This window comes from Choloepus didactylus, chromosome 1 (genome assembly GCF_015220235.1).
Source record: "Choloepus didactylus isolate mChoDid1 chromosome 1, mChoDid1.pri, whole genome shotgun sequence".
Taxonomy (NCBI): Eukaryota; Metazoa; Chordata; class Mammalia; order Pilosa; family Megalonychidae; genus Choloepus; species Choloepus didactylus.
This window is the reverse complement of record NC_051307.1, coordinates 89,497,141-89,525,048: the sequence shown is the minus strand read 5'-3', so window position 1 is coordinate 89,525,048 and position 27,908 is coordinate 89,497,141. Positions and strand designations below refer to the sequence as shown.

Below are 27,908 nucleotides of genomic sequence, written 5' to 3'. Positions count from 1 at the left end.
TTTTTTAAGGAACCACCATATTGCTTTCCACAGGGGTTTTCCCATTTTACATTCCCACCAAAAATGAACTAGAATTCCACTGTCTCTGCATCCTTTCCAACACTGTTATTTTCTGTTTTGTTTTTTTTTTTAATAATAGCCATTCTTGTGGGTGTGAAATGGTATCTCATTGTGGTTTTAATTTGCATTTTCCTAATGGTTATTGATGTTGAGCATCTTTTCATGTGTTTATTGACTGTATATCCTTGTTGAAGAAATGTCTATTCGAGTCCTTTGCCCATTTTTAAGTTGGGTATCTATCTTTTGTTGTTGAATTGTAGGCATTCTTTGTATATTCTGGATATTAAATCTTTATCTGATATATGGTTTGAAACTATTTTCTCCCATTCTGTAGGTTTTTTTAATCTTGATAATTTCCTTCAATGAACAAAAGTTTTAAATTTTGATGAAATCAAACTTATCTATTGTTTCTTTTGTTGCTGGTGCTTTTGGTGTCATATCTAAGAATTGATTGCAAAATTTCAAGTCGAGAAAATTTGCCTCTATGCTATTTTCTAAGAGTTTTATAATTTTAGCTTTTATATTGAGGTCCTTGGTCCATTTTGAGTTGATTTTTTGTGTATGGTGTGACGTAGTAGGGATCTAATTTCATTCTTCTGCATGTAGTATCCAGTTTTCCCAATATCATTTGAAGAAGAGACTTCTTTTAACTTCTGCCTGTAGCATTCTTGCCAAAAATCAATTGGCCATAGATGTGTGGCTCTATTTCTGGACTTTCAGTTCTGTTCCACTGTCTTTGTGTCAGTGCCATGATGTTTTGATTATCATTGCTTTGTAATACAACTTGAAAGCAGGATGTGTGAATCCTCCAACGATGTTCTTCTTTTTCAAGATTATTTTGACTATTTGGGACCTTCTGCAGTTCCATATAAATTTAAGGATTGGGTTTTCCTTTTCTGCAAAACAGGCTCCTGAAATTTTAATAGGGATTGCACTGAGTCTGTGTATTACGTTGGATAATATTGACATTTAACCATTTTAACTTCCAATCCATGAATATGTATTGTCTTACATTCTATTTAGGTCTTCTTTAATTTCTTTTCAGCAGTGTTTTCGTACAATCTTTTGTATCCTTAGTTAAATTTATTTCTAGATAATTTATTCTTTTAGATGTTATGTAAAATGAATTGTTTTCTTGATTTCCTCTTCAGGTTGTTTTTTTTAGTGTATAGAAACACAGTTGCTTTTTGTGCATTGATCTTGTATCCTGCCACTTGACCAAATTTATTTATGAACTCTAATAGGTTTTTTTTGTGGATTCCTTTGAGTTTTCTGTATATATAGGATCATGTCACCTGCAAATAGAGATAGTTTTACTTCTTTTCTAATTTGAATACTTTTTATTTCTTTTGCCTAATTGTTCTGGAAAGAACTTTCAGTACACTATTTAATAACAGTGGTGGAAGTGGGCATCTTAGTCCCTTTCTTGAAATTGGGAGAAAGCTTTAGAAGTCTTTCACTATTGAGTATGATGTTAGTTGTGGGGTTTTTATATATGCCCTTTATCATGTTGAGGAAGTTCCATCTATTCCTACTTTTTTGAGTGTTTTTATCAGGAAAGGGTACTGGATTTTGTGTAATGCCTTTCTGCATCTTTTGAGATAGTCGTGTGGTTTTTTACCTTCTTTCTATTTATCTAGTGTATCACATTGACTGATTTTCATATGTTGAACCACCCTTGCATTCCTAGGATGAACCTTACTTGGTCATGATGTATAATCTTTTCAATATGCCGTTGGATTCAGTTTGCCAGTATTTTGTTGAGGATTTTTCCGTCTTTTTGTTTAGACGATCTTTTATAATGAACCATTTTGAATCACTTATCCTGTCCTTTTGTGTAGACTTTTTAGATATTTTCTTTATGGTTACCATGGTGATTGCATTTAGCATAATAAATCTGTTACAATTTAGTTTTATGTCGATTTTTAGATATTTTATTTATGGTTAACATGGGGATTGCATTTAGCATACTAAATCTGTTGCAATTTGACTTCATTAGCCTAAACATATATAGTACTTAATCCCTCCTACCTCTCTTTTATGTTGTTCATGACTCAATTACATCTTTAAGCATTGTGTGCCCAGTAACAAAGATTTATGCTTGTTTTTTATTCATTTGAATTTAAGCCTTATGAAAAGTAAAAGACAGCATTACAAATGAAAAATGAAATAATACTGGCATTTATATTTACCCATGTTGTTGCTTATATCAGAGATCTTTATTTCTTCATCCAGCATCAAGATTCTGTCTAGTTCCCTTTCCTTTCAATATGGAGGACTCTCTTTAGCATTTTCTGTAAGGCATGTCTAGTGATAATAAACTCCCTCAGTTTTTGTTTGCCCATACATATCTTAATTTCTCCCTCAATTTTGAAGGAAACTTTGCCAGGTATATTATTCTTGGGTAATCTTTTTTTCTTCTTCTTCTTCTTTCAACACTTTAAATATGTCCTCCCACTGCCTTTTGGTGTCCATGGTTTCTATTGAGAACTTTGATGTTAATCATATTAAAGATTCTTATATGTGATACATTGCTTCTCTAACATTCTGTTTTTGTCCTTGGAATTGTACAGTTTGATCATACTGTGTCTCAGTAGAGATCTGTTCAGGTTGGTTCCACTTGGTGTTCGTTGAGCATCTTGGATTTATATATTCATATCTTTCACCAGATTTGGGAAATTTTCTGCCATTATTTCTTCAAATATTTTTTTCAGGCCCTTAATCTCTCTTCTCCTTCTGGGACTCCTATGATGTGTATATTGATATGCTTGATGTTTCCCACAGGTTTCTCAAGCTTTGTTCATTTTATTTTAGCATTCTTTTTTCTTTGTTTTCCTCAATTTGGACAATTTCAATTGTTTTGTCTTCACGTTCACTGGTCCTTTCTTCTCTTTCCTCCAATCTGCTCTTGAACCCCTCTATTGAATTTTTCACTTCATTTATTTTACTTTTGAGTCCTAGAATTTTCCTTTTGGTTCTTCTTTATAAGTTCATCTCATTGTTGAAATTTTCATTTTGTTCTTGTATTGTTTTCCTGATTTCCTTTGGTTTTTTGTCCAGTTTTCCTTTAGTTCATTGATCCTGTATTTGAGAGTTGTTCTGAGAGTTTTAATTAGTAATTCCAGAGACTGTGCTTCTTCTGGAATATTTCCCATTGAATTCTTTTTGGCCTGTGACTGGGCCCAACTATGAACAAGAGGGGTAGAAAAAGGAAAAGGAAAAAAAAGGAAGGAAAGGAAGAGAAAGAGAGAGAGAGAGACAGAAAAATACTAACAGACAAAACATCCATAAAAAAAAAAAAGATAAAAAAGGAGAAAAAGCAAAATGAGTGCACTGGCTCTTTACGTCCCTGTAGGTATGTAAGACCAGAAGACAGTGCTTCTGAGAGAACCCAAGGCTAGTGTCTGCACAAGAAAGAGAAAGAAAAAACTCAACCAATAAAAAACTGCACTCAGTCTTTAAGTCTTGGTAGGTGCTAGCATGAGCAGAAGCTGCTGCTGCTTCTGCTGTGCTTTCAGGGATCTGCCCAACTGACGAACACTCACACACAGAAGGAAGAAAACTAAACAGCCAAAGAAGGTGCACTAGCTCCTTACATCCAGGTAGATGCTGGTACGAGGTTGGAAGTGCTGCAGTAAGGCCCACTTCCACGCTGGTCCTTCAGGGATCCCGCAGACTGAGCTCACCCTTCAACCCCAACTTTTAGAGAAGGAGGTTTCTTCGCCAGCCATGGATCAGATGACCCCTCCTGGAATCTGGGGTACACAGCTGTTTCCACAGCAGTGCTGAGCAATGGGGGCTAGTTACTGTTTCATGCTTTCATTTACAAAAGCTGAACTCTTGGCAGCCTCTTGCTTTCTATGGCACTCCTGTAGTTGTTCTAAATGTCCATTCTGGTTCCAGGGTTACTGCCTAGTTAATTCCAGTGTTTTTTTCCAGTTCTTTCATTTTTTCTAGTGAAGGGAGCAATTTGTAAAACTTTCTACTCTGCCATTTTTTGCCTACACTCCTTTATTTTTTTTTATTTTTTTATTTTTTTTATTTTCCATTTTTTATTGAGATTGTTCAGATACCATACAATTGTCCAAAGATCCAAAGTGTACAATCACTTGCCCCTGGGTACCCTCATACAGCTGTGCATCCATCACACTTAATTTTTGTTCAATTTTTAGAAACTTTTCATTACTCCAGACAAGAAATAAAGTGAAAGATGAAAAAAGAAAAAAAGAAAAGGAAACTCTAAACCTCCCCTATCCCTAACCAACCCCCCTCAATTGTTGACTCCTAGTATTGATATAGTACGTTTGTTACTGTTTATGAAAAAATGTTGAAATACTACTAACTGTAGTATATAGTTTGTAATAGGTATATAGTTCTTCCCTGTATGCACCTCTATTATTAACTTCTAATTGTATTGTCGTACATTTGTTCTGGTTCATGAAGTGATTTCTAGTATTTGTACAGTTGATCATGGACATTGCCCACCATAGGATTCAGTTTTATACATTTCCATCTTTTGACCTCCAACTTTCCTTCTGGTGACGTATATGACTCTGAGCTTCCCCTTTCCACCTCATTCACACACCATTCGGCGCTGTTAGTTATTCTCACATCTTGCTACCAACACCCCTGTTCATTTCCAAACATTTAAGTTCATCCTAATTGAACATTCTGCACATACTAAGCAAGAGCATCTACATTTCTTCCACAAGGCAGGAGGAAGAGTCAAAGAAGGTAGAGAGGCAAAAGAAAGAGGAAACAAACAAACAAAAAAATGACAGCTAGGAAGCAGCAAAAGGAAAAATAACCTTAAATCAAAGTAGAATAAAGAATCAGACAATACCACCAATGTCAAGTGTCTAACATGCCTCCCCTATCCCCCCCTCTTATCTGCATTCACCTTGGTATATCACCTTTGTTACATTAAAGGAAGCATAATACAATGATTCTATTAGTTACAGTCTCTAGTTTATGCTGATTGCATCCCTCCCCCAATGCCTCCCCATTTTTAACACCTTGCAAGGTTGACATTTGCTTGTTCTCCCTCGTAAAAGAACATATTTGTACATTTTATCACAATTGTTGAATACTCTAGATTTCACCAAGTTACACAGTCCCAGTCGTTATCTTTTCTCCTTTCTTGTGGTGTCTCACATGCTCCCCATCTTCCTCTCTCAACCGTATTCATAGTTACCTTTGTTCAGTGTACTTACATTGTTGTGCTACCATCTCCCAAAATTGTGTTGCAAACCACACACTCCTGTCTTCTATCACCCTGTAGTGCTCCCTTTAGTATTTCCTGTAGGACAGGTGTCTTGTTCACAAAGTCTCTCATTGTCTGTTTGTCAGAAAATATTTTGAGCTCTCCCTCATATTTGAAGGACAGCGTTGCTGGATACAGGATTCTTGGTTGGTGGTTTTTCTCTTTCAGTATCTTAAATATATCACACCACTTCCTTCTTGCCTCCATGGTTTCTGCTGAGAGATCCGCACATAGTCTTATTAAGCTTCCTTTGTATGTAATGGATTGCTTTTCTTTTGCTGCTTTCAGGATTCTCTCTTTGTCTTTGACATTTGATAATCTGATTATTAAGTGTCTTGGTGTAGGCCTCTTTATGTCTCTTCTGTTTGGAGTACGCTGCGCTTCTTGGATCTGTAATTTTATGTCTTTCATAAGAGATGGGAAATTTTCACTAATTATTTCCTCTATTATTGCTTCTGCCCCTTTCCCTTCTCTTCTCCTTCTGGGACACCAATGATATGTACATTATTGTACTTTGTTTCATCCTTGAGTTCCCGGAGACATTGCTCATATTTTTTCATTCTTTTCTCCATCTGCTCCTTTGCGTGTAGGCTTTCAGGTGTTTTGTTCTCCAGTTCCTGAGTGTTTTCTTCTGCCTCTTGAGATCTGCTGTTTTATGTTTCCATTGTGTCTTTCATTTCTTGTGTTGTGCCTTTCATTTCCATAGATTGTACTAGTAGGTTTTTTGAACTTTTGATTTCTGCCGTATACATGTCCAGTTCTTCCTTTACAGCCTCTATCTCTTTTGCAATGTTTTCTCTAAACTTTTTGAATTGATTTAGCATTAGTTGTTTAAATTCCTGTATCTCAGTTGAAGTGTACGTTTGTTCCTTTGACTGGGCCATAACTTTGTTTTTCTTAGTGTAGGTTGTAATTTTCTGTTGTCTAGGCATGGTTTCCTTGGTTATCCAAATCGGGTTTTCTCAGACCAGAACAGGCTCAGGTCCCAGAGGGAAGAAATATTCAGTATCTGGTTTCCCTGCGGGTGTGTCTTAGAAAATTGCTCCACCCTTTGATGCCTCGGGTCACTGTGTTTTTCTGCCCAGCAGGTGACGCCTGTTAGCCTATAATTCTTGACTGGTGTGAGGAGGTATGGCCGTGTTCCCCCAGGCTCTGGGGTCTGGTTCTGAATGGAAAGGGCCCCACCCCTTTCCTCCTAGAGAAGACAGACCCCTCAGGTGGAGGTCATTAGCATTTCAATGGTCTCGCTCTCTGCTTGTGGTGTCTCCACCCTTCCCAGAGTCACAACCCTGGAAACTGAAAATGACTGGGGCTTTCTCCACTGAACTGAAAAAGAAACAGATAGTCCCCTTCAGACCCAGTCCAAGGCAACCCTCCGGCTCTCCCAGGTCAGTCGTCACCCAAAGCCTCTGTCTGTTTTTTGGGGCTGCGTACCTGTAGTGAGCAGTTCACACTCGCTACTTAAAACCCCAGTTGGAGCTCAGCTGAGCTGTATTCGCTTGCTGGGAGAGAGCTTCTCTGTGGCACCATGTGGCTCCGCAGCTCGGGCTATGGGGGAGGGAGTCTCCCGACCTGGTTCCGCAGGTTTTACTTACAGATTTTATGCTGTGTTCTCGGGCATTCCTCCCAATGCAGGTTGGTGTATGATGAATGGATGGTCTCGTTTGTCCCCCCCAGTTATTCTGGATTATTTACTAGTTGTTTCTGGTTTTTTGTAGTTGTTCCAGGGGGACTACTTAGCTTCCACTCCTCTCTATGCCGCCATCTTGCCCGACTCCCTTTATTTTTTATAGTATTCACATATCATATAATTCACCATTTTAGAGTGTACAGTTCAGTGATTGTGTTATCGCCACTGTCCAATTCCAGAACATCCTCATCACTCCAGAAAGAAGCCCCATACCCATTGGCAGTCACTTCCTATTCCCCATTCCTTACAGCCCCTGGCAACCACTAATCTATTTTCTGTCTCCATAGATTTGCATGTTCTGGACATTCCGTAGAAGTGGAATTATTCAATATGTGGCCTTTTACATCTGGCTTATTTCACTTAGCATAATGTTTTCAAGGTTCATCTTGGTGTAGCATATATCAGTACCTCATTCTTTTTTTATTTTGTTTATCCAGTCATCAGTTGATGGACATTTGGGTTATTTTCATTTGGGGGCTTTTGTGAATAATATTGCTATGGACATTCATGGGCAAGTTTTTGCCTAAACATATATTTTCCTTTTCATGGGTATATACCTATGAGTGGAATTTTAGGTCATACGGTAATTCTATGTTTAACTTTTTGAGGAAACCAGTGTTTCTTAATCTTGAAGGATTAAGAGAAAAAAATCTGAAAAGTATGAATCTGCAACCCAGAAAAATGCAGCATGTACATACATTTTTGCAGTTAACTTCAGATTTTTGTATTAACGGATTCTTTGAATCCTGCGTGTGGGACTTTCAACCCTATTTTAAACTGTCATCCTCCCCAGAAGCACCCCTTTAGGATAACTCTGATTATTATCATTGAAAAGTAAGTTAAATGGGCAAATTCATTCTGTAAGAGGAGGCTTTGCCTTAAAATGGGTAAGGCTGATGTGAATAAAGAATATAGTATTGTCAGTAGTATCACCTTCTAGTCCTTGAAATCCAAAGGGTTTATTGCTATTCATACTATTCATTACTATTAAATAAATGCAAATGAAAGGGTCAGTGTGTTCAGTACAATGATGAATATGGTGGGAGTCATAAAAGTTCGTTCTTGAGCAAACTTATTACCACTCCATTATCAAAAGTATTTGAATGCAACCTTAAGCAGGAGACCATAAAGTGAAGTAGAAGACAGTCCTTGCCTTAAAATAGCTTATAAATATAGTTTAGGGGGAAAGACAAAGATAAAAAGTGTTGTAGCATAAGCATATCACCAGTCAGGGTGCACTTATTTGGGGCATAAATATTATACGTGTTGAAGTTGGGGGCTAAGAGGGAAAAAACTGATACAAGTTGGATTGGTCTGTGCTACATGAGTAATTTCTTGAAGGTTTTGTATAGTTTGAATGTGAAAGTGAATGGAAGACCCCATTTCTGGTGAGGTGAAGCCAGAGTGGAAAGTAAGTGGAGGTAAGCTCAAGGCATGCTGGTTGGGGTAGAGGGCAGTGAGGAAAGAGAGGAAACTGGTTTTGCTAGAGTGGAAGCAGTGAGAGGAATGCAGTTGAAAAGGAGGAAGATGATGTCTGTTGCAACCAGAGAAGAGCACAGGTGAAAACAACGAAATGTTGAGGTGAAGAGGAAAATCATGGGTTTCAATATTTTCAGAAACATAGAGCAAGTCACCTCCAAGAGTGAGAGAGTAGAGAGGGCTAGTGGGGATTTGAGAGTGAAGAAACTTTGGAATGGTTGCAGTTGTTGGGAGGGTGGTTAGGAGTCAACTAGTGATAAATAAAATGGGAGCAGGAAAGGGAGCTCGCTGGGTGAGGTGAGCATGAAATCATGGAACTCGTCCTTTTGTTTTGAGACTATTGCTGGTTATGCTCAATAGCTCATTATGCAGGAGTAGAGAAACAATTGATTTAATAAAGTTTTGTACATTGCTGGAAATTAGGTGTGAATTCTTATTCAGTTTTTTTCAGAAAACGTTTAGCATCTTTTAATGCCAAGCAGTATGCTAGGCGCTAAGGATATAAAAGTTACAGGATTCAAGGATTTGATAATTTTTGTTTGGCATTAACAGCTTGAAAATTATTAAAAACAAGCATGAACCTATTTATTGTTAAGAATCAACTTGGATTTTAAGTGTAAGGTGTTATTTCCAGGATCACACTTTGGTTGAAGCATTTCTGTGAAATTAAAAATTGCAATTCTTAGATTTATCTGACTCTTTCAAACTGATGTTAATATATTTCTTTCAATCTGTTGGGCTCTGGCATTTTAAATTGTAACCAGGCTTATATCTTGATGAAGAGAAGAATGTATTCTTAATAGCTCTTCTTACTGTCCTTCCCAAGGAAATAATTCATTTCAGAGTTGTACAGACTTGACATTCCTATTCTTAACTCCTCTTCAAATTGTAGATGTTACTCTTGTTCTCACTAAAAGGGGAAAAAGGTGACATGGGGAAATTTGAAAGTAAAGCAAAAGCCTGTGTAACTTAAAAAGTAAAATGTTCCCATACGTATGTGTAATTCATGATGTTGCTAAAATACTTTATATTCAACAATGACAAATATCTGAAGAATAATACTGTTGAATATTTTTAATTAAAAATAAGATGAAATAACCAATTTATTTTAGATTATAGAAAATTTTCTTAGAGGAAGCCAAAGAGTTGGAAACATTTTTGGAGAAATTTTGTAGATACTTTGGAGCATTTTATTTTATTTATTTATTTTTTTTTAATCTTCATTTTATTGAGATATATTCACATACCACGCAGTCATACAAAACAAATCGTACATTCGATTGTTCACAGTACCATTACATAGTTTGTACATTCATCACCTAAATCAATCCCTGACACCTTCATTAGCACACACACAAAAATAACAAGAATAATAATTAAAGTGAAAAAGAGCAATTGAAGTAAAAAAGAACACTGGGTACCTTTGTCTGTTTGTTTCCTTCCCCTATTTTTCTACTTTGGAGCATTTTAAAGAGCTTTGTGTTTGATATACTATTCTTTCTGGTATTAATTTCACATAAAATATTGATTTACTTTTCCTTGATTTAGGTATAGGACTGGTATTACTTTTGAACTTACAATTATTATTTATGAACCATTTTGGGGGCTCATAAATGGATTAAGTGAGGAGAAAAAGACACATTTTCTGGGTCAACTGGGCACGACTTACCAGTGTTAAGGGAATGGGAAGATGCTAAAGGCTTATGAACCCTCCAGCATGTAAATGTCAATTTACCCAGCCTGAGCCTGTTTCTGCATTCAGTGTCCTACTAAGCATGGGTGTTGACGAGATTTTGTGGTATTTTCAGTGGTATCACCTTCTAGTTCTTGAAATCCAAAGGGTTTATTACTATTCATCATTTTACTTAAGCATTGTTTTAGTTTGCTAATGCTGCAGGAATGCAAAACACCAGAAATGGATTTGCTTTTATAAAGGGGGTTTATTTGGTTACACAGTTACAGTCTTAAGGCCGTAAAGTGTCCAAGGTAACGCATCAACAATCAGGTACCTTCACTGGAGGATGGCCAATGGTGTCCGGAAAACCTCTGTTAGCTGGGAAGGCCCGTGGCTGGCGTCTACTCCAAAGTTCTGGTTTCAAAATGGCTTTCTCCCAGGACGTTCCTCTCTAGGCTGCAGTTCCTCAAAAATGTCACTCTTATTTGCTCTTGGGGTGTTTGTCCTCTCTTAGCTTCTCCAGAGCAAGAGTCTGCTTTCAACGGCCATCTTCAAACTGTCTCTCATCTGCAGCTATTCTCTCAGCTTTTGCGCATCCTTCAAAGTGTCCCTCTTGGCTGTAGCTCCTCTTCAAAACGTCACTCACAGCTGCACTGAGTTCCTTCTGTTTGCCAGCTCATTTATATGGCTCCACTGATCAAGGCCCACCCTGAAAGGGTAGGGCCATGCCTCCATGGAAATATCTCATCAGAGTTATCACCTACAGTTGGGTGGAGCACATTTCCATGCAAACAGCCTAATCCAAACTTTCCAATTTAATCCCCACTAATATGTCTGCCCCACAAGATTGCATCAAAGAATATGGCTTTTTCTGGGGGACATAACACATTCAAACCAGCACAAGCATTATATTACCTTTAAGGATAATTTTTTAAGTTTAAATTGGCATTTTAAAATAATGACTTTAAAATGAAAAATTATGTTTGGTGCAGATTTTACCATTTGGTCTTTTAGTACTAATACAACTGTCTTGTTAATAGTGTTTGCATGATTCCATCAGCATTTTTCTGACGTGGCCCAAATATTCACTATTGTTTACCCTAATATCTATCATTCCAAAGGTTTAAAAATTTCTTGTAAGCATATATATGTTGGTTGTCACATTGGTGAAACCATCACACACATGCATATATATATTCAGAAATAAATTAACTCACAAACCAGGACCCAGTTTTTATTCATGCTTTCTATTGTAATTTGTGGCTTACTTTTATGTCATCTTCTGAAAGTTTTTTGATAACTGTAATTTTTCCATTAAAATTATATCTGACATGAGAGACAAATTCATTTCAATTTCAGGATCTTCGTCTTTTTTCTTAATACTGGGAGAGTATTCAGGAAACTTGATAAATTTTCCTTATTGTCATCTTGAATTTTAAATCTCAAATACAAAAACAGGCCAAGTATTAATTGACTGAGGCAAGATTGCCAGCAAACTCAAAGGAGTTAGGTTTCAAATTATCTTGTACTTTGCATTGATAAAAAATATTACTGAGAGAAAAGGCAATTTGCTTTTTGATGATATTTCACTCTCTCCAAAGAATTAGTTGTAACCAAGGCTTCAATAAGTTGGTTGAATCACATGCTACATTTGAGAAGAGACTATTGAACACCACCTAGATTACTAATCTGTTTTTCCGTAGTTTCTAAATCACTAGTTAGCAATTGCTGCTTGCTGCAAATTTAGACCTAAATATACTTATCCTTTAAAGGCTGTCAAGGTTGCTTCAGAATTTTTATAGCTCTTTGCAAATATTCCTGGCATGGAACGACTGGGTGCATCCCTAGGCTATTTAATTAATGCGATGTAGCACTGGGTTCTTTTTTAAAGGAAATTGTAGCACTTCAATGTGTTAATTTAATGGCCCAGTTCATTGTTGATTAAACTATCAGAAACCAAATTAGTTTTATCTCACAACCAGCTGATTGTTTTATTTCACTGATGGGCCTGAAATTCTGTAAATACGTTATTTTCACTTAATGGTGAACATCTACTGCTGCATTTGCACACATTTTATGGCTCTTTTAATTCATTTAGCAAATGTTGAGCATTTAGTATATGCCAATCTGTTGCTGACAGGGCGGCGCAGGAATGAGACACAGACACAAAGTTAAGAATTAAGGGAGCAGGGGGCCCACTGCATTTTGTGCTAAGTGGACGATAATGCACCTTTGCTCCAGTTATTTATTTCGGAAGATCAGGGAGTATATGCTAAATGTCCTCAGGCTCGGGAGAGCCCACCAGATACCTATGTTTACATCCTGTTGCGTATCAGAAGGAACAATCTTGGTTTAGAACAATAGTAAACGTTGTCGTCATAGTTACAAGACATATCTTTACAGGGCGGGCCCGCACGGCTTTCCATGCAGGCGTGAGGCTTAGCGTTTTAAGCCACCACCCTAGATATGCCTCAGGCAACATGGAAGACTCAGTTTCCCACACCAATCACTGGGCCAGGTGCTTTCTCAGCAAATTTTATTATTTAGGCTCTCCTATTAAACAATCTCTGAGATGTTGGTGATTTCTAGAGCAGATCATTAAATAAGCTTTTTAAAAATTTAACATTATGTTAGAGAAAAATATTTGTATACTTTTTTTAAGCTATTCTGTCAAAACAGTACTTACATGTTACTAGCCTCATGTGCTTATTTTCAGAAGAGTGGCCAGATATATCTTACCCAAATATGAGAATCCTTTTGGGAATATTCAAAGCCATGTTATTTATTGGTTTAAGATAAGCAGAATAAACAAATTTCCACCCCAAAGAGACTGATGCTTCTGATTTTCTCTGCCCTTTAAAGTTTTAGAAGCAAAATGTTTACAGCTCAAATATTTTACAAACTTAGGACTGAAAGAATGTTCTGGTGGGTCAGAGAAGCCATGATTCATCCAGCCTAAGCCACAGATACTTTATAGGGAGAATATGGTTGTCTTTGAAAATAGTAAGGAAAGGTGTTATACCAGTTATGAACTAATTTTTTATGTAAAAGAGTTCAGGAGGTAGAAGTTTGTTAGTATTGGTTTAGCAGCTGAGAGATGGGCTTCTTTGCATTCTTTTGGCTGAGGTCTGGGCCTTTCCTTATGTTCCCAAGATGGTTAACCATTATGCTCTAACCATTATGTCTGCTTTCCAGACAGGTTGTAGAGATGAGAATAATGGCAAAAAGAAAATTCAAGAACTTCTGGATATTTCTCTTACCATTTCTATCTGTAAAGGAATCTGGGAAATATAGTTTTTCAGCTTCACCCATTGCCCAAATTTCTGTTAATAAGGAAGAAGTGCATGAGTATTGGGTAGGTGAGCAACTGACATTCTCTGCTGTAGGTATAAACCCTATCCCAACACACCACCCAAAAAATTCCTCTTCCCAAACACACATGGATTTGTTATCTATAAATCAATCTCAAGCTTTTCTGAACCTATTTATCTTTTCAGGTTTTACTATCTCTTCTGTGAGTTTTCAGTCCTAGTGTAAGTCCTATGGTTTTAATTCCCTGGAAACAGAATTGTGCAGTGGAAAGAGCACTGAGATTGGAATCAAGAGACCTGAGTCTAGTTCTAGTTCCTCACTGGTGTGTTGACCTCTGACATCTGAGTCTCCATTTCTTCCTTTGGATAAAGGGAATAACGTACCTTTTCTATTTCACAAGTTTCTTCTAGGATCAGATAAGCACTTTTAATGTGTATAAAAATATTTTATAAACAGTAAAGCAAGTCAATATATGGTAAAGTGATGGTGATGAATTTCAAAACCATACTCTTCACATTCCCACCAGCAATAGCTATTGCTCCTAACTTTTGGGTTTCTCTTAAGGCAGTCACCAAGTCTGGAAACCTCAGCCATCTTGGTAGCGGCATCTGCCACCCATCCCACATCTCTTTGATTATTATAGTCTTTGGTATTGTTCTCTTTAGTATTTCTCCATCTCTACCACTCTGCCTTTCTCACTACCACCCTCTTGTTTTTCACACTTACTGCCTTATCTCAATAGCTCTCTGTGCCTGTTCGAGGCACTCCTCACCTTTCCCACATCACATCTCCACACTTTCCTGCACAGCCCTCATATTTATTTTTAGTGGATATAATGTGCCATGAAATTACTACATCATAATTTAGTAACTGTTTTTCTATTGTTGGGCATTAGGTTGTTTATATTTTTAATTGTTGTAGCAGACATTTTTGTGTATTATATACATATATATATGATATGTATGTATATGTTTGTATTAGTGTTCTCTAGAGAAACAACTGATAAGAGATACCTGTAAATATTGTAAGATTTTATAAAAATTGTCTCACATGACTATGGGAATGCACAAGTCCAAATTCTGCAGGGCAGGCTGTAAGCTGGGAACTCAGATGAAGGTTTTTGGTTGAATTCCCCAGAAGCTGGCTGGCTGACACAGAAATTCTCTCTTCTATCTGCTGAATTTATCAGTTCTACTTTTAAAGCCATCAACTGATTGGATGAGACATCTCTGATTGTTGAAGGCAGTCTCCTCGGTTACAATTGTAGATGTCATCAGCCATAGATGTAATCAACTTACTGATGATTTAAGTCCATGAAATGTCCTCACAGTAACAATCAGGCCAGTGTTTGCTTGACCAAACAACTTGAAACCATCCCCTGGCCAAGTTGACACGTGAACCTAACCATCACAATGTTTAGAGGTTATGACGAATTATTTTGTTAAAGAAAATTCCTGTAACAGAGTTCTGGGATAATAGATGGTTCTTTGGGACATCTGCTTCATTTTCCCAGTTGTTTCCCAGAAGAAAGATTCCTATTTATGTGCCACCACCAACAAAGCATATATGAATGTATTGTAGCTTTTCATAGTCTAGCAAAACTTTAAAATTATATAATTTTAAAAATGCAGCTTGTCCCTTCTCATACATATGGAATCCAGGAATTCGAAGTCTGGGAAGATTTGGTACATTGCAGTCTGGGTAAACTTACACTTTTATTTAAAGGCCGGTGTAAATGATCACAACCATAACAAATGACCACAAACTTGATGGCTTAAGACAACAGAAATTTATTCTCTCACAGTTTTGGAGACCAGAAGTCTGAAACCAAGGAGTTGGCAGGGTTGGTTCCTTCTGGAGGCTCTGAGGGACAATCCATTCCATGCCTCTTTTCTACCTCCTGTTGGCCTCTGACATTGCTTGGTGTTCCTTGGCTTGTAGATGTATCACTCCAGTTTTTGCCTCTGTCTTCTCGTGGTTCTTCTCCTCCACGTCTTTTCCTTTTCTGTCTCTTCTAAGGACATCTGTCCTTGGATTTACTTAGGGCCCATCTAAATCCAGGATGATTTCGTCTCAAGATTCTTATCATAATAGCCTCTGCAAAGACCCTTTTTCCAAATAAATTCATATTCTGAAGTTCCAGGTGGACATACCTTTTGTGGAACACAATTCAACCCACTATAGCTGTTATGAATTAAGATTTTTAATGTGAATTTATCATACTTTTCAAAAGTTTAAAAAAACACACAAGGAAAGATAGAAAGTTTTATTCCTGGTCACACTTGTTTTCCTTTACAGGTCCCTTCAACACTTAAAGGACATTTAAAGATAAACTTGGGGCTTCTTTTACATTAAGACTTGAGGGTAACCTCTCTCTTTCTCACTCCATGTATTGCCCTCCTCTTCTTACCTGCTCTTTGCTCTAAACATCCAATCTGATCTCCTCCTCATTTGGGAGTGGTGAGTGGAGGAGGTAACTGTTCTCAAATGTCACCGCTAGAGGGGTTGGAGCCTGCCCTCTTTCACCCAGGGTTTAGGAAAGAGTTCCAAACTTTTGCCCCTCATGTCTTTCAGGAGGCCAAATTGATTTTTAAAGTGTTCGTTAAAAGCAGGCCTTATGTTTAGACCAACACAAGTTCCTTGATGAGTCTTTCTGCCATCCCTCTTCTTTGTACCAGAAAGTTTAGAAGAAAGTTGGGTGGTGGGAAAATTTGGATTATTTATGACCTTATCTTAATTTTTAAAGTTAAGTGATTACAGACTAGGTAACTGAAATAAGAGTTTAGTTAACTGTACTTGAGATTCATAAATATATGTTTTGGGAATCAGAGTATAAAGCATTTTTAACCCCCCTGTTGGGGATTGCATCATGTACCCCATAAGAGGCTTGTTCAGGTCCCAATTCCTGGTCCTGTGGGTGTGAACCCATTTGTAAACAGGACCTTTGAAGATTTCATTAGTTAAGGTATACTCAGACTGAATGAGGGTGGGCCTTAATCCAATATGGCTGAAGTCTGTCTAAGCAAAAGTAATTAGATGGCAGGAAAAAAGCCATGGGAAGAAACTGGAAATCAATGAAACCCAGAGAAGAAAGAACATTGAAAAGAAAAAGACAAGACATTGCCACATGCACTGCCATGTGGCAGAAAAGCCAAGGACCGAGGATCGCTGCCAACGAACCATCCTCAGAATGCCTTAGGCTTCTGGGAGAAAGCATGGCCTTGCTGACACCTCAATTTTGGACTTCTCCTGGCCTCAAAGCTGTGAGCCAATACATTCCACTCATTTATGCCAACCCATTGTATGGTATTTGTTTTAGCGTCTAGGAAACTGACACCTCCATAAAAACTTGCCATCCTAAAATGACTTTAAAGAGAAACTTACTCTTTTACTTAGCACGTACTAGTTTTCACTATCCCAACCAGGATTCACATTCTGTGATTCTGTGAAATTTATTTTAGTGTTTACTCAGTAAGTCACTGTGTGGGTTTGAACACAGTGTTTTGGTTTGCGCGTGTGAATTGTTGACAGCAAGGATTAATATTGATTGCCATCATAGCACATCCTTTATCTTTTTAAATCCTGCAGTAAAAATAATTTTCCCCTTCCCGATTGACTGCTGTATTAATTCTGTCATGCACCTCTTTTCGGCACAAACACGTGATATAGCAAGTAGAATTGTTGCTGACTCCAGCAACTCTAGTTGTTCTAGAGTAGCATCCATCAGCATTTCTTGAATAATCCTTTATTTAGGAAATAGTATTTTCAAAAAATTACATCCCTTTAAATGTAAAGAAGTAGTTGGAAAGCCTTTTTTTTTTTTAAACACCAAAGCTTCATTTTTGACAATTGAAGATTGTAACTACCGAAATTTAAACATGTAAAATTTAACATGAAAAAAATCTAAGTATTATGGTCATCTGAAGCCAAATGTTTACTAAAATGGTAATAAATGAAGTGTTAATGCAGTGTAGTTTTATTGAAAGTTTTGACATAATAGAAACAATTTGGGCTATTTTGTCTTCATATTATATGAAATAAATCTTATAGTTATCTATCTATTGCTCTATTTATTTCTCTCTTTAGCCGAACATGTCAAACCTTTTACACCAGAGAAAGCGAAAGAAATTATAATGTTTTTACAACAACCTGCAATCTTTTATAACATGGTTTTTGATTGGCCAGCACGACACTGGACTGCTAAACACCTTTCTGAGGTCCTTCATGGAAAGCAGATACGATTCAGAATGGGAATGAAAAGCACCAATACAGGTAGGACTATAAGTAATCATCATCATCATAATGTCTTTTCAATAGCATTCCCGTAGTCTGAGCGTTGGTTTCCTTATCACTAGTGAAGCCTTTGTTTCTAATCTTCTTTTGAATATTTGCTGTACAGAGAAGTTTTAGGACAGTTCATCCTAAGGTTGTTTTTGTTTTTGTTTTTCCAAATGAAACAGTATATAGTTCATAACCCCATACAAGATGTATTTGTACATTGATAGATGTTATTGTGGTTCTTTGAACATGGTAGAGACTTAATGAATATTTGTTAATGTGCTATGATTTATATTTCCATGTGACTGAAAAAGACCCTTCCATTTTTTCTCATGTTGAATGTATCCTTTTGTGTCCTCAGGCACTATTTATAATACTTCATCTTGGTTGTAATTTTATCCCTCTGCTTTATTGGCTGCCTGACTTGGATTTGCATTGCACAAACATAAAACATATGTAAAGCTGTTTTTTCCATCCTCTTAAGCAATTAGATTTTTCCTGCTTCCTCTTCATCCCTGAACACTTGTGACATTTCGGTGTTTTGCCTTTTAGTCAGATAAAGCAGTTACTGTTACTCTAAAAATTTAATTAATATAAAAGAAAGAAACAGTTCTGTTTCCAATCTAAGGTAGTCCTTAATCTGAAGCTTGTCTGGCTTCAGAATGTATAATTATATTTAAATATGGATAAGTTTGGTAGTCTAGAAATTCAGTCTTTTTAATTTTGCAGTGAAGTTGCTCTATGAATATCTATTAATAACTCATGAGGAACTAGAAAATTACCCTGCTTTCCTTCTAGCTTCTCCAAGTTGCTTTCTCTCTTGTTGATCTTATAATATATCTCGTAGAATTATTTGGTGTTTGATGGCTAGAAACACCCCTCTCCCGATTCATACGCCCATGGCAGTTACAACAAGATTAATATACTTGAAATTCTTCAGCATCTCATTCTAATCATAGAATGAAATGTTTACTCTATTTTAAAATTAAATGCTAGACCAGCAATAACATAAAAATCAGCTCTTGCTTTTTCCTTGATTTTAGTCAAATAAATCTGCCACTCGCCTCAATGTCTGTAAGATAACTAACTTGGAAAAAAATAGAAATTGTAAGATTTTTCACACTCTCATTAGACTACAAATATAATACTACTACTAAAAGTAGTTATCGACAGCCATTGTGTCAGGCACTGTTCTGAGTGCTTTACATGTATTAACTCTCTTAATCTTCTTAAAACCCTCTGAGGACAGAATTATTATTATCCCTTTTTATAGATAAGGCACAGTAATTTGATGTTTTCAAGTTAACACTTAAGCATAAAAGAAAAGGGAAATAAAGGAAATCTCTGCAGTTGTGAGAAACTGTTCTGAGTTTTTGGTAAAGCTGATAATTTATTCTTTATTGAGATAAAATTCAAATAACATGAAATTCACCATTTTAACCATTTTAAAGTATAAGATTCAGTGGATTTTAGTATATTTACAATGTTGTGCAACCATAATCACTTCCTAATTCCACATTTTCATCACCCCGCAAAAGAAGCCCCATACCCATTATCAGTCACTTCCTATTCCCCGCTCCTTCCAGCTACTATCAGCCAGTAATCTGCTTTCAGTTTCTATGAATTTGCCTCCTCTAGATATTTCATATAAGTGGAATCATACAATATTTGTACTTTTGTGTCTGGCTTATTTCACTCAAGATGATATTTTCAAGGTTTACTCATGTTTAGCATGATTCAGAACTTCATTCCTTTTTATGACTGAATAGTATTCCATTGGATGGATATACCATATTCTGTTTATTCATTCGACTATTACAAATAATGCTCCTGTGAACGTTGGTGTACAAGTATCTGTTTGAATTCATGGTCTTAATTCTTGGGGTATGTGCCAATTTGAAACTGTTACGTGCCCCAGGAAAGACTATGTTCTTTAATGCAGTCTTGTGGGGGCAGACTTATTATGGGTGGGACCTTTGATTAGGTTGTTTCCATGGAAATGTGACCCTGCCCATTCATGATGGTTCTTAATTAGATCACTAGAGTTTTTAAGAGAGCTGAGAGCCCACACAGACCCAGACTCTTGGAAATGCTTAGCTTTGGAGATTCTAAGCTAAGAGATGAAGCCCAGAGTTTGCCCCAGAGAAGCTAAGAGAGGACTCCCAGATGCTTGGAGAGAAATGCGCTGGGAGAACAAGAAAGGATGCACAGGAACTAAGAGAGAAGCTAAGAGAGACAGAAGCCCAGAGACATTTTAGAGAAAGCCATTTTGAAATCAGAACCCAGGAGCAAAGGACCAGCAGATGCCAGCCACATGCCTTCTCAGCTGAAAGAGGTGTTCCAGGCACCATCGGCCTTTCTTCAGTGAAGATATCCTCTTGTTGATGCCTTAGTTTGGACAGTTTTATGGCCTTAGAACTGTAAATTTGTAACCCGATAAATCCCCTTTATAAAAGCCAAAACTTTTCTGATATTTTGCATAATGGCACCTTTAGCAAACTGGAACAGGGTATATACCTGCCGTGGTTTGAAACTGTATATACCCTTGAAAAATATGTTCTTAAAGCTAATCCATTCCCGTGGGTGTGGATCCATTGTAAGTAGGATCTTTTGATGAGGCTACTTCAGTTAAAGTATGACCTACCTCATTCAGGATGTGTCTTAAACCTCTTGCTGGAGTCCTTTATAAATGGGATGAATACAGAGAGAAAGCCATGAAAGCAAGAAGCTGAAAGCAATGAAACCTGGAAAAGAAGGGAGAGACCAGCAGATGCTGCCATGTTCCCTGCGATGTGGCAGAGGAGTCGAGGATCTCTGGGCTGCTGGTCTTCAGGAAGAAAGCATCACCTTGATGATGCCTTGATTTGGATGTTTTTCTCAGCCTCAAAACTGTAAGCTGAAAAATTCCCATTGTTAAGCCAACCCATTTCATGATACCTGCTTTCAGTAGCCTAGCAGACTACAACAACACCCAGGAGTGGAATTGTAATTCATTTTTTTAAACTCTTTTATTTTGAAATACTTTCAAACTTACAAGACAACTGCAAAACATAATACTAACCCATACAGAGAATCCAACATGCCCCCTACCCAAATACCCAGATCCACCATCTTTTAACATTTTGCCATATTTGCTGTATCATTCAATCTATCTGTCAGTATCTATTTACCTATCTATTCTCTATTGTCTAAACATTTGAGAGTAAGTTGTATACATCATGCTCCTTGAACACATAATATTTCCGTGTACGTTTCTGAAGAACAAGAATATTCACTTATATAACCACCTTAAGTTGGCAAGTTTAAGAACTTTAACACTGATATAAAGCTTACATTCTAGGTTCCAATTTTTTCATATGTCCCAATAACGTTATTGTGGGCCTTTTCTCCATTATTAGATACAGTCCAGGATCACATATGTATTGCATTTAAGTGTCATTGTCTCTCTAGTGTCCCTTTTTTTTTTTTAAATTGTGGAAACATATACATAACATAAACTTTCCCATCTCAACCACTCCTATACAAACAATTCAGTAGGAATAATCACCTTCGTAATGTTATGCTGCACTTACCACCATCAATTATCAAAACTTTCCCTTTACATTACATTATACATTAACTTCCCATTCCCCTCCCCCCAACCCCTGGTAACCTGTACTCTACTTTCTGTCTCTATGAATTTGCATGTTCCAGTTATTTCATATAAGTGGGATCGTACAATATCTATCCCTTTGGGTCTGATTTATTTTACTCAATACGATGTCTTCAGGATTCATCCATGTTGTAGCATGTATAAAGCTTTATTCCTTTTTACGGCTGAATAATATTCCATCATAGGAATATTGTTTATCCATTCATCTTGTTGATGGTCATTTGGGTTGCTTCTACCTTTTGACTATTGTGAATAACACTGCTGTGAACATTGGTGTACAAATATCTGTCCAAGTTCCTGCTTTCAGTTTTTTGTGTTTGTACCTAGAAGTGAGATTGCTGAGTCTTATGGTAGTTCTATGTATTTTTTTAAGACCCACCAAGCTGTTTTCCATAGTGGCTGCATCATTTTGCATTCCCAGCAGCAGTGCATGAGAGTTCCAATTTCTCCACGTATTCTCCAACACTCATTATTTTCCATTTTTTAAATAGTAGCCATCCTAGTGGTTGTGTGAAGTGAAGCCTCTTTATGTTTTATAAATAGTTAATTTCTCTACCTGCTTTTTTAATTTCATATATTCTGAGCAGCTTCTCTTGACATTAAATAAGGCTTTTATATGACAAATATTCCATTGTGATAATATCTTAGTTATTTAAAACTTTTCCTATTTTAATTATTTAGATTCCTTGTAAGTTTTAAATTTGTAAATGAGACCGTAGTGAAAATTCTTTGAAAATAAATCTTATCCAAGTTTCTGATTATTTCCCCATGATGAATCCCTAGAAGGAGAACTACTAGGTCAAAGGGTATGAAAATTATGATCACTGACAGTACTATCCATGAAGCTGCTTACACCAGAAACTTCTGAGTCATTTTTATCACCTCTCTTGTGACTCAGTGACTTATCCCCTAAATATCTAGCATCCACCCACTTCTCTCCATCTCCAAAGCCACCGTCTAGTCCAGATCACCCTGATCTCCCTCACCTCTGTAGTTGCCTCATGTGTGGTCTCTCTGTAACCCCCTGCCCTCCCCAACCATACCAGATTCTTCATACTGAAACCAGAGACTTAAAAACAAAAACAAAAACAAGTAATCTTCTTTCTCTGCTTAAAACCCTTAAATGGCTTCCCATTACCCTTAGGCTAAAAAACAAAAATTTTCTTGTAGTGTAGAAGGCTCTATATGTTTAATCAGCTTTATATCTCTTCCTGAGCTCAGGCCAAACAAGCATTTTTTCAGTTTCTGTATTTCCAGGGACTTGCTTCTTTCTACTTCAGGGCCTTTGCATATGTAAGTCCTCCATGTCCGGCCATTCTTGTTTCTCTTCCCATTTTCCTTTTCTATGACTTAACATAATTAATTCCTCTTCTTCTTTCAGGACTCAGTTCAAATGTCATTTTCTCATGGAAGTCTGTTCTGACCACACCCTTCTCCTCTGAGCCCCAAATCAGGTGTGACTATTAAATAATCTCAGAGCAGTTTGTATTTCTTAGCAACACTTAGCACAAAGTCACATGATTAGTTGTGTAATTAATTAATTGTTTAAAGTCTTTCTTCCCCTCAAGCAGTTACTTGTCTCATGGACTGAGCACCTAATGAGCATTCAGATGTTTGTAGAGTGAAAGAATGAAAGGCTTTTGTTATATGTGGCCAGGTGCTACATATATGTTTTTTCATAGCATATGGGAGTGACTGTTTTGCCACACCTTTGCCAAAATTATTTCTCTTTTAAAAAAAAATCTTGCTAATATATGAAAAATGGTATCTCATTATTCTAATAAACATTTCTTTGATTGCTGTTGATGCTGAAAATGCTTTCATATATTTATTAGTTATTTGTATTTTTTTTCTTTTAGTTGTGTGTTACTTGCCTATTTCCTTATTGGGGTTTTAGGTTTTTTTTGTTTTTGTTTTAAACAAATTCCTTATATATTCAGCATGCTCATGTATTCAGCATCAGTTTATTGTTTGCCTTTCAATTTTTACAGTTTTATATAATCAGATAATATAATGATATTTTATTAACAGTTTTATTCTCATTGACTTTTCCCTTAGAAATTCCTTCTTTATCCTGAAAATACTTAATATTCACTAATATTTTCTTCTAATAGTTTTATGATCTCTTTTTTACATTTTTCTCTTGATCCATTTCCTGTTTATTCGTGTATATGATGTTCATTTAATTTTCCCCAGATAGTGAAGTTGGAAATACCAACGCCTTTATTCCAGTACCATTTACCTTTTTTTCCCTACTCACTTTAAAAACCACCTTTTCATAGTAGTATATTCTTATATATACTAGCTTTATTGAGCTATCAATTTGGGGGCTGGAAAAAACTTTTAAAAACCTATTTTAGCACTGAAATATTTTAATATTTGAAACAACAATTCATCCTCCCTTAATACTCTCCTTTCTTAGTATTTTCATAAAATTATTGAATTTTATTCTTCTAAATGAACTTTAGAATTACTGTAAAAGCTCACTTTTTAAAAATCCTGTTGAGATTTCAAATGAAAATTTGTTAAGCTCTGTAAGTTAATTTGGAAAGAATTAGCATTGTTATATTATTATATTGTCACATTGTCCTACACAGGAACCAGGTATCTTCACTTTTCAAGTCTATTTTCTCTTTCAGTGTAAAGATTTGTAGTTTTCAAATATGTCCCAAAATTTCTTAAAATGTAAATTTTAATAGCTATTATGGAAGAATATTTTTGCTTATTTTATTTTTCTAATTAGTTGTGATTGGTATATGTGCCAGTTTGAATATATTGTGTCCCCCAAACGCCATTATCTTTGATGTAATCTTGTGTGGGCAGATGTTATCAGTTTTGATTAGATTTCTTTGAGTGTTTCTTTGGAGATGCACCCCACCCAGTTGTGGGTGATGACTCTGATTGGATATTTCCATGGAGGCGTGACCCCACCCATTTAGGGTGGGCCTTGATCAGTGGAGTCATATAAATGAGCTGACGGGCAGAGGGAACTCAGTGCAGCTGTGAGTGATGTTTTTAAGAGGAGCTACAGCCAAGAGGGACACTTGAGGAAAGCACAGGAGCTGCAGATGAGAGACAGCTGTTGAAAGCAGACTTTTGCTCCGGAGAAGCTGAGAGAGGACAAATACCCCAAGTGCAACTGAGAGTGACATTTTTGAGGAGCTGCAGCCTAGAGAGAAACGTCCTGGGAGAAAGCCATTTTGAAACCAGAACTTTGGAGCCGATGCCAGCCACGTGCCTTCCCAGCTAATAGAGGTTTTCCAGACACCATTGGCCATCCTCCAGTGAAGGTACCCGATTGCCAATGTGTTACCTTGGACATTTTATGGCCTTAAGACTGTAACTGTGTAACCAAATATACCCCTTTTTATAAAAGCCAATCCATCTCTGGTGTTTTGCATTCCAGCAACATTAGCAAACTAGAACAGTATATAGATAAAAAGTCATTTATTTTACAGGTTTATTTTGTATCCAGCCACTTATTAGTCTGTGTAGTTTTTGGTTTATTCCTGTGGGTTTTCTAGGTAGACAGGCATATGATCTTGTAAGTAATGATAACTTTGTTCCCTTTCTAATGAATATATTTCTAGAATTTTTCTAGAATGGTGTAAAATAATATTAATTGGCATTATATAGCATTGAATATAATGTGTTCCTTAGTTTACTTTAGGAAGCAGATAATAAACATCACATAGATCTTTGAAACCATTTTGTATCAAATTTATTTGCCAAGATATGTGCCCAGTAATTTAGCAAGCAATTACAGAAATAACCCCAGACATCTGTAAGCAGGGGAATTAGTGATGATCAAAAATCCTGTTCCTTGCTTACATCTCATGCAATGTTTCGTGTTTGTAAAATGATGAATTCTCACAAAATGGAGAAATAATCCTTTCCCTGCTGTGCAAAAAAATATTCTAGGACCCCCTTTCACTGAGAGTTAAAAGCAAACTCAATTTGTGTACTGCTGCCTAATTCTGAACTCAGCTGAGCTGCTGTTTACCCACCACTTTAACAGTAAGTAGGAAGACAGTTCGAGCTGCCTAGGCTACTTCACTATTAAATGAAAGAACAATGATGATAAAGTTACAAAGAAAATAATTCCATTGCATAAAGTAAACCAAGAAAAACAACTGTGCTACCCAGAAAGAAATTGTCACAATAACAAACAGAACAGTATCTTTGATGCTGCTGCTACCAGTAACGAGTGAAAAGATTCTATTTTGAAATCTCTGTGACTTAAAAGGTCTGTCATCTCCATTCATTGCATTCAATATAATTTTCTCAGCAGTAACAGTTCTCATGTAATTTTTATGTTGCCGTTTTAGATTTTCATTTTTTAAAAGTGCAGAGCTTGCTGTGACAGAAAATGAAGTCCCCTGATGTGGCTAGGGTCTAAAAACTACAATACAGACTTGCTTGTGATAACTGGCCTTAACTGAAAAACCGTGCTCAGTCTACCCCAGGGGCAAGTGGCTCAGTTCATGGCTTTAGTATTGGGTCAGTTGGACTGAATTCTCTGAAGTGAAATCTCACAAGTACAGGCATACCTCGTTTTATTGCCCTTTGCAGTACTGCGTTTCTTACAAGTTAGAGGTTTGTGGCAACCCTGTGTAGAGTAAGTCTATTGGCACCATTTTTCTAACAGCACATACTCCCTTTGTGTCTTTCTGTCACATTTTGGTAATTCTGTCAATATTTCAGACCTTTTCATTAATGTTATATCTGTTATGATGATCTGTGATCAGTGGTCTTTGATGTTACTATTGTAATTATTTTGGGGCACCACAAACTGCACCCATATAAGACAGCGAACTTATTTGATAAATGTGTGTTCCGACTGCTCCACTGACCAGCTATTCCCTGACTCTTTCCCTCTCCTTGGGTTCACCTATTCCCTGAGACACAACAGTATTGAAATTAGGTCAATTAATAACCCTACAAAGGCCCCTAAGTGTTCAAGTGAGAGGAAGAGTCGCAGGTCTCTCACTTTAAATCAAAAGTTTGAAATGATTAGGCTTAGTGAGGTGAGGCATGCTGAAAGACAAGATAGCCAAAAGCTAGGCGTCTTGTGCTAAACAGTTAGCTAAGGTGCGAATGCAAAGGAAAAGTTCTTGAAGGAAATTAAAAGTGCTACTCCAGTAAACACACAAATGTTAAGAAAGTGAAAAAACTTTGTTGTTGATATGGAGAAAGTTTTGGTGGTCTGGATAGAAGATCAAACCAGCCATAGCATTCCCTTAAGCCAAGGCCTAATCCAGAGTAAGACCTTAACTCTTCAGTTCGAGGAAGGCTAAGAGAGGTGAGGAAGCTGCAGAAGAAAAGTTTGAAGCTAGCAGAGGTTGAGTTTTGAGATGTAAGGAAAGAAGCCATCCATAATACAAGTACAAGGTAAAGCAGCAAATCCTATTGTACATGCTGCTGCAAGTTATCCAGAAGAGCTGGCTAAGATCACTGATGAAGGTGGCTACACTAAACAACAGCTTTCCAATGTAGACAAATCAGCCTTCTCTTGGAAGGAAATGCCATCTAGGACTTTCATAGCTAAAGAAAAGTCACTGCCTGTCTTCAGAGTTTCAAAGGACAGGCTGAGTCGCTTGTTAGGGGCAATGCAACCGGTGCTTTAAGTTGAAGTCACTGCTTATTTACCCTTCTGAAAATCCTAGGCCCTTAAGAATTTTGCTAAATCTACTCTGTCTGTGCTCTGTAAATGGAACAACAAAGCCTGGCTGACAGCACATCTGTTTACGACATGGTTTACCAAATATTTTAAGCCCAGTGTTGATACCTACTGCTCAGAAAAAAGATTGCTTTCAAAATATTACTACTCATTGACAATGCACCTGTCACCCAAGAGCTCTGATGGAGTTGTACAATGAGATGAATGTTGTTTTCATGCCTGCTAACACAACATCCATTCTGCAACACATGGATCAAGGAGTCAGTTCAACTTTCAAGACTTATTATTTACATTTCATAAGGCTAAAGCTGCCATAGATGGTGATTCGTCTGATGAATCTAGGCAAAGTCAGTTGAAAACTTTCTGGAAAGGATTACCATTCTAGATGCCGTTAAGAACATCTGTGATTCATGGGAGGAGGTTAAAATATCAACATTAGCAGGAGATTGAAAGAAGTTGATGACATACCTCATGGATGACTTTGAGGTATTCAAGACTTCCGTGGAGGAAGTAACTGCATATGTGGTAGAAATAGCAAAAGAACTAGACTGAGGAGTGGAGCCTGAAGATGTGACTGAATTGCTACAATTTCATGATAAAACTAATGGATGAGGAGTTGCTTCTTACAGATGAGCAAAAAAAGTGATTTCTTGAGTTGCAGTCTACTCCTGGTGAAGATGCTGTGAACATTGTTGAAATGACAACAAAGGATTTAGAATATTATATAAACTTGGTTCATAAAGCAGCAGCAGGGTTTGAGAAGATTGACTCCAATTTGAAAGAAGTTGTACTGTGGGTAAAATGCTATCAAACAGCATT

The 27,908-nt window shown here is 36.9% G+C and overlaps 1 protein-coding gene across 3 annotated transcripts in view; it reads left to right on the top strand.

Annotated features, from left to right (window-relative positions):
- The window catches only part of HSPBAP1 (HSPB1 associated protein 1), a 91,654-nt gene that overhangs the window by 4,087 nt on the left and 59,659 nt on the right, over positions 1–27,908 (top strand). Inside the window, exons 1-2 of one of the 3 annotated variants that reach the window (XM_037836909.1) lie at positions 13,389–13,522; positions 17,566–17,751. The exons of 1 other annotated variant lie outside the window; for it this stretch is intronic. In XM_037836909.1, the coding sequence (XP_037692837.1) occupies positions 17,613–17,751 (139 nt within the window). In that variant the 5' untranslated portion in view covers positions 13,389–13,522; positions 17,566–17,612. Of the gene's footprint in view, positions 1–13,388; positions 13,523–17,565; positions 17,752–27,908 lie in introns of those variants that run through there. One more of the 3 variants, XM_037836902.1, reaches the window with a different exon arrangement.